Source organism: Poecilia reticulata, chromosome 12, assembly GCF_904066995.2.
Source record: "Poecilia reticulata chromosome 12, P_reticulata-male-v2, whole genome shotgun sequence".
Classification (NCBI taxonomy): Eukaryota; Metazoa; Chordata; class Actinopteri; order Cyprinodontiformes; family Poeciliidae; genus Poecilia; species Poecilia reticulata.
In genome coordinates, this window is record NC_088841.1 from 2470593 (window position 1) to 2476976 (window position 6384).

Here is a 6384-nt window from a genome sequence, read left to right on the forward strand (position 1 = left end):
TCTTTGTGTCTGTTATTATGAATTACAGTAAAAAATGTTGTCCTCCTTCAATTTGAAATGAATGGAATAATACCAATACTGCAAAATGAAAAACTAAAATCTGTTTTTAATACATGCTTACATGTTTTAACTGATCTATGTAAGTGTTACCCAACGTAAGTTCAACAGTTTTAAATGATTTACAGATTAGCGAATACATCATTCTTAATAAACCGTTGCAGAGGCTTTTAAAATCTTGTAACTTTAAGATGATGGTTAAGGAAAAGAAATAACTCCACTATTTCCTAATTAATTTTTGCTTGTATATTTATGCAAGCTGTACTTTTCCAGAAGTCAGTACAAATGCAATTTCATCTGAGGGAAAATAAGATAGAAAAGTATGCATTTTGATTATCTTCAAGTAAAATCTAAACTGATGCTTCACACTTTCCATATGCAGGTGTTTGATGTTATCTAGCTATAATTAAAGGCAAGGTCATATGTTTGTTTGTTTCTTTTTTGTTGCAGTTAAAATCCAAACACATTTCCTAATGAGGTCATCATCAGGGTTTTTTTCAGTCCCCTTCCGGACACAAGCATGCAGCACCGAGCAGCTCAGACCTGAAGAAAAACACTTCAGTGCCTCTGTTTAGATCCTTTGTGCTCACAGAAAGCAGGACAGCAGTAATGGGCTTCCCGAGGCATTACTGTGGTCTGGCAATGGTAAAAGGAAAGTATAAGAAAGTAAAGGAATTAATAGTGTTGGAAGAGATTTCCAATCTTTGGCTTCCAGTTTAGTTTATGTAAGGCCCCAAGTCAGGTATCTTCTTTTATTTTCTTCCTGACTCCTGGCAGTGAAAAATATGCTGATAAAATATGCTGGTTTCGTAATAACAACTACACAGTAAATATATGGGTGAAAATGATCTAAGGAAAAAATAAAATAAAATGAAAAAGAGGTGAAAGTAGATAGAAGCGCTGAGGGAAAAAGAAAAACAATGAACAAACTAGCATTTAGTAGAGTTGATTAATTTCATGTCACTGTAAACATTCCTGCATGGGGAAACAGTTGGTAGCCTTAATACAATGGAAATGTTATAACTACAATTTTTTTTAATCATTTACAATAAATGTATAAAGATATTTCAAAAATAGTCTATAGTTTTTAAACATTTAAGACCAACTTTTCATTCTCTGATAATTTTTCCCAATGTCTTATTTTAAATCCATGTTTAAAATAAGGCATTATCACATAAACTTGTTTTGTTTAGTACTTTGGATTATAGTACAAGAATCTCTTGCCATGAATCTAAAGGTTTTTTTTTTTTCGAATGTGAAACAAACTTAAAGCTGCAGTACGTAACGTTTACAAAATAACATGTTTTCTTCATATTTGTTAAAACTGTCATCGTGTTGTGATAGTGTGATATGAAACAATTAATCTGTGAAATAATCTCCTCCCTGATCTAGTATTGCTGTTGGTCAGAAACAACCAATCAGAGCCAGGAGGAGGGTCCTAGTGTTGTAAATCACGTATTAGCTAAATGTGCTAATGTTGAAGAAACATCTTACAGTTATTTGAAAACTGTTAATCCGCTGTCATCAGTAGCCATGCTAACTAGCGTTTGCATTCACAACAGGCTCTGCTGTCGGGAAGATGATGTAGCGTGGTAGAGAGCAGGGTGTGGGGAGATGCTGAGCAGCACTAAGTCCCGCCTCCTGGCTCTGATTGGTTATTTCTAGCTACCGCTGGGAGCACTGGGAGAACACAGGACCTTGATTTTTCCACAGATTATCTACCTCATGCCATACTGTCACAACATAGTGACAGTTTCAACAAACATGTAAAACAAATGTTTTTTAAAAGTTACATTCTGCAGTTTTAATGACCTTGAAATGAAATTATAACTGTCAGTGAGACAGTAGTCTCCATTATTAGAACTCACCACAACAGTTTTTCTTTCAAATACTTTTAATTTTATCTTCAATTTGACAACACACAGTTGGTGTTAATTCAGATTTTTCTGAAGCATATGAAGCAGTGTATTAAGTAGTAATCAACAGCTATTACTGCATTTTAGTTGTCTGAAATAATACAGTCAGAATGATAATTCTTAGTTAATGAGGCTGATCAAATCACTTGGCTCTTTGGCTCAGACAACAACAATAAAGTAAGCAATAGCATAAACATAAAAATACAGATTCACAGCCTGTATTATTTTTAAAGTAAGAAGAAAGTTTGAATTTTCTTTTTCTATTAACTTAAAGAAGTTTTATTGGAAGCTCTAGTCAGCCTAATTATGAAACTTCCTCCATCATGCATACTGATGTCTGTTTCTGCAAACTCACTTCTGTCCACATCAGATAAGTGGCAGAGACTTGCTGAATGTTAAAAATGACTACCCAGATGAAATAGTTTTTACTTAAGTTTATTTTAGTAAACATACAAACATTACATTTAATAGCAAATCAGTTTCCTATATCCTCTGACTTGAGTATTTTTACGGTCTGTCTGGAACCGTCTTCCCCCCAAACACTGAACATTCATGAACATCTTTTTACCAGATGCCTTTACTCAGGCTATAAAAACACATTGAAAAGTGAACTTTTTGAACTCACTTGCCCAATCTGAATTTAGAGTGTTTTCAGACATGATAGTCCGATAGACTCAGTTCAATTGGGGACAAAAATTGCAACATTTGTTAAATTTCCAGTTGCTGTGGTTTTTTCTCACTGCATTGTGTCAAATGATCCAGCAACCTGTTCCAACCTGTTCCTTCCTCACCTGTCTGCTGCACCAAGAACTACTGAAGCAACGACATAAAAGAAAAAGAAAAAAACCCGCTAAAATCTGATGCCACTCCCTTTTTGTTGACATTTCGTGAAGAAGGAAGTTGCGCTCATGTTCTTCTTCAGTGGTTCTTGGCGCAGCGCCCCCACAGGCGAGGAGGTGAACAAGTTTTTCAATCTAAAAGCAATCTATAAGTTGTGAAAACACCTTTTGTCTAAACCAGTGTTTCTCAACCCTGGTCCTCACCGCCCCCCTGTCCTGCATGTTTTAGGAGTTTCCCTTCTGCCACACACCTGAATTGTATCTCTGGGTGATTACCAGGCTTCTGCAGGACTTGATGGTCATGCAATCATTTGAATCAGCTGTTCTGGAATAGAGGCACATCTAAAACATGCAGAGCAGGGGGGCAGTGAGGACCAGGGTAGAGAAACACTGGTCTAAACAGACACCTTTCAACCACAGTTCTGAAGTCTTTGTAATCATCAATTTCAGAGAGTGATCCTACAGCATATCTCTGTGTCCAGATGTTTCTCGTACGATTGCACTGTAGACCGATTTGTATGCCTTCAAAACATCAAGAGCAGAAGGCCGGAGTTTAGGGTCCACATCTTTGCATTGCTTATGGATCTGAAAAAGATGAAAATGAACTAAATCTCCACCTGGAGTCCTTCCCATTATGAACTGTGTCAAATCTGGAATCTTCCAGATATCTGTCTTTTCATCGTACGGTGGCATGAGATCATCTGAAAATGGCTGCCCACTGTCTCTGAAAGGCCAAAGCTGCTCTGGGGCCACGAAGTCTCCAGTGAGCTCTCGGCTGCCGCATTTCACCAAGGTGCCCTTAGATGCGTCTACTTCAGGCAGAGCGTCCAGGTCGTTCACTACCAGGTGGAAGTCATTCGTTAACAGGACCTGGGAAAGGGTTTTCTCCAGGCTGTTGGAGTCACACATCACCCGCCGGCCAGCAGGGCTGTTGTGGAGGTAGTGGAGGATCGAGACGTAGTCTGTGGCCAATCTCAGTCGAAGGTGCCAAGTATTTAGATGCTGGTATTTCTGTTGTGCCAGAACGTCTTCTAGGTTTAGCAGTGAGCCATGTGGATGGTGCTGGGTAACTATAATGTCGTCTTCAAGGCAAAACCCTACCAACTGCACCACCTGTGGACCCTGAAGGTCCAGTAACATTGACAGTCCATGGAGGAAATCTTCTCGGTATTCCAGAGAGGCCAGCTCAGACAGAGCCACCTTATGACCTCTCCATTCTGCCAGATAGACCTGAGGAAAGATAACACAGAACATTCCAGTTATATTTAAATTAGGGTTGTCAATGTTAACGTGATTAATTGGAAAAGTTTAACACTTCAATATTACAAAATGCAGATTCATGGGATGGCACACCAAAACTGCATTGATATAAAATGGCAAACTGGGGGAATGATTAGCAACCAATGAGAATGACAAAAAAAAAACATTCAATTGCCAATTCATGACCTCATTTCATAGCCAAATGCCACCATGTTGTCTCCTTCTACTTCCATCCATCCATTTTCTTTTCACCCTTGTCCCTCAGTGGGGTCGGGAGGGTTGCTGGTGCCCATCTCCAGCTAACGTTCCGGGCGAGAGGCGGGGTCACCCTGGACAGGTCGCCAGTCTGTCGCAGGGCAACACAGAGACACACAACCATGCACACACACACTCACATCTAGGGACAATTTGGAGAGGCCAATTAACCTGACAGTCATGTTTTTGGACTGTGGGAGGAAACCGGAGTACCTGGAGAAAACCCACACATGCACAGGGAGAACATGCAAAATCCATGCAGAAAGACCGGGGCCGGGAATCGAACCCAGAACCTTCTTGCTGCAAGGCAACAGCTCTACCAACAGTGGTTGGTAGAGCTTAATTACTTAAGTTTGTTTTGGTCTCACTTTCATATCTTTTTATCCATCTATTAAACCGAGGCTGAATTTAAAGGTAAACACCTTCTTCACTGCTCCCTGGCCAATCAGCTTTATCTTGCGTACTTCTGCTTCAATCTGTGAACACTGGAGCCAGGGGCTACAGTTCTTCATGACCGGCAGTTTAAAGTGTTGAGGGAGACAGCCAGAGTGTGTGTCCACCAGCTGCTCCTCCGACTGATACACAGCATCCAGGTACAGGTATATCAAGGCACTGCTGAGCATCAAAGCAGCAAGGCATCCCATCACAACAGGAAACACAAGGGAGTTAATGCTGCTGCTGTGGTGACCCATGCTACTCTGCGGGTAAAAGAGAAAGCAAAATATTATTGTACACAAAAAGTGGGTAAAAATATAAAAATGTGCAGATGATCAAATAATTATCATCCTCACTGTATATAACATCTGCATCATAATATCCTGGGTGAAGGAATCCAAAGATACATTTGTGTTTGCAGTGCAACTTACTAAAAGACATTTAACCAGATATTATTCAATGTGTATGTATTTAAATATTTGTGTATTAATTTTGATTCTATCCAGATTTGAGGAAATCTAGAATAAACTTGATAGAACATCACATTTTGTTTTCATAATTCCATCCAAAAATGTGTGCAAATCATTAAAAGCTTTAAATTACTATGAAATAAAATTGAGACTTTTCCAAAGGCTTTTCTATTCAATAAACAGTCAATAATATAAATTTAAGAAATATAAAATACTTCTGTACAGGAAAAGGTTCAGAACATCAATTCAAAAACCTGGAACTCATTCAACATTTCACTCATTTTTCTGTTTGTCTAGATGATTATGGCTTACAGCAAATAAAAACATTTTGAAAATGAAATATTTTTTATTGTTCTGAGGTTCTCAGAAATTTGGAATATTTCTTGAGTCCAAGTTTCCCCCGGGACAAACTTTGGACACCCTAGACTGAACCAAACTTCTCATCCCCATAAGACGCTCCAGGAAGCAACATGACTATGCCTGTCAGATCATATCTGTTTGTTACAGTGTAAGCAATGAGAAAAAAGAATTAAAAATATGCCAGTTCCGCTCACTGTGGCACCGTTCATTATCACAGCATGCTATTGTAAACAGCAAAAGATTGTCTAGCAAAGCACAAATGTTTAATGTGCTAAAAACCTAGAATATTGTGTGTTATTTCTCTACACTCCGTTTATCAGGCATTAGCGCAGCCACCAAGTCTCTTTCAAATCCAGCTTCAATCACAGAATCTCACCAGCTGATCCTGATCATCAGTTTTTATGTACATACCTTCTAATTTGACAGCTCAACGTCTTCATTTTCCATTTGCTTCTTCTTCCTCGAGATTTATTAACGCAGCTTGCAACTGCAGAGCTGCATTACTGCCATCTGGTGGATTAATCGATTTAATCTCTCTTTTTTACTTTTAAATATCAAGTATTTTATTCCTGTTTCAGCATTTTTTCTGTTATTGTTCAGTCTCCTTTGACATGACATAAACAACTGACATTTCGTACCTCGGACTGTTCTCAACTCATTGGCTATATTCTAGACTCGCTTATCTTGCAAAACAGCGAGTTTACAATTGAAGTGAGTTACTACTAAAATGTAATTCCATGCGTCAATGTATTTTTTGGAATTATATATACACAAAGTAATGCATGAGCGGAG

At 38.6% G+C, this 6384-nt stretch overlaps 1 protein-coding gene across 2 annotated transcripts; it reads right to left on the minus strand.

Annotated features, from left to right (window-relative positions):
- Nucleotides 1-2392: 2392 nt before the first annotated feature.
- On the minus strand, nucleotides 2393-6093 carry pomk (protein O-mannose kinase). Of its 2 annotated transcripts, none has more exons than XM_008423169.3 (3): nucleotides 6004-6093; nucleotides 4750-5025; nucleotides 2393-4042 (listed from the first exon to the last, which is right to left on the minus strand). In XM_008423169.3, the coding sequence occupies exons 2-3, from the start codon at nucleotides 5017-5019 to the stop codon at nucleotides 3272-3274; spliced, it is 1041 nt and encodes a 346-aa protein (XP_008421391.2). In that variant the 5' UTR covers nucleotides 5020-5025; nucleotides 6004-6093; the 3' UTR covers nucleotides 2393-3271. The 2 variants fall into 2 exon arrangements, with proteins under 2 accessions (XP_008421391.2, XP_081469381.1); XM_081613255.1 differs by having other exon boundaries at nucleotides 4750-5020; nucleotides 6004-6067.
- Nucleotides 6094-6384: the final 291 nt, after the last annotated feature.

Coding starts and splice junctions, on each gene's coding strand:
- pomk (XM_081613255.1), bottom strand. CDS start 6,032: ATGAAGACGTTGAGCTGTCAAATTAGAAG. Junction 5,021..6,003: donor TTGAGCTGTCAAATTAGAAG/GTATGTACATAA, acceptor CCCGCAGAGTAG/CATGGGTCACCACAGCAGCA. Junction 4,043..4,749: donor GCCAGGGAGCAGTGAAGAAG/GTGTTTACCTTT, acceptor ATCTTTCCTCAG/GTCTATCTGGCAGAATGGAG.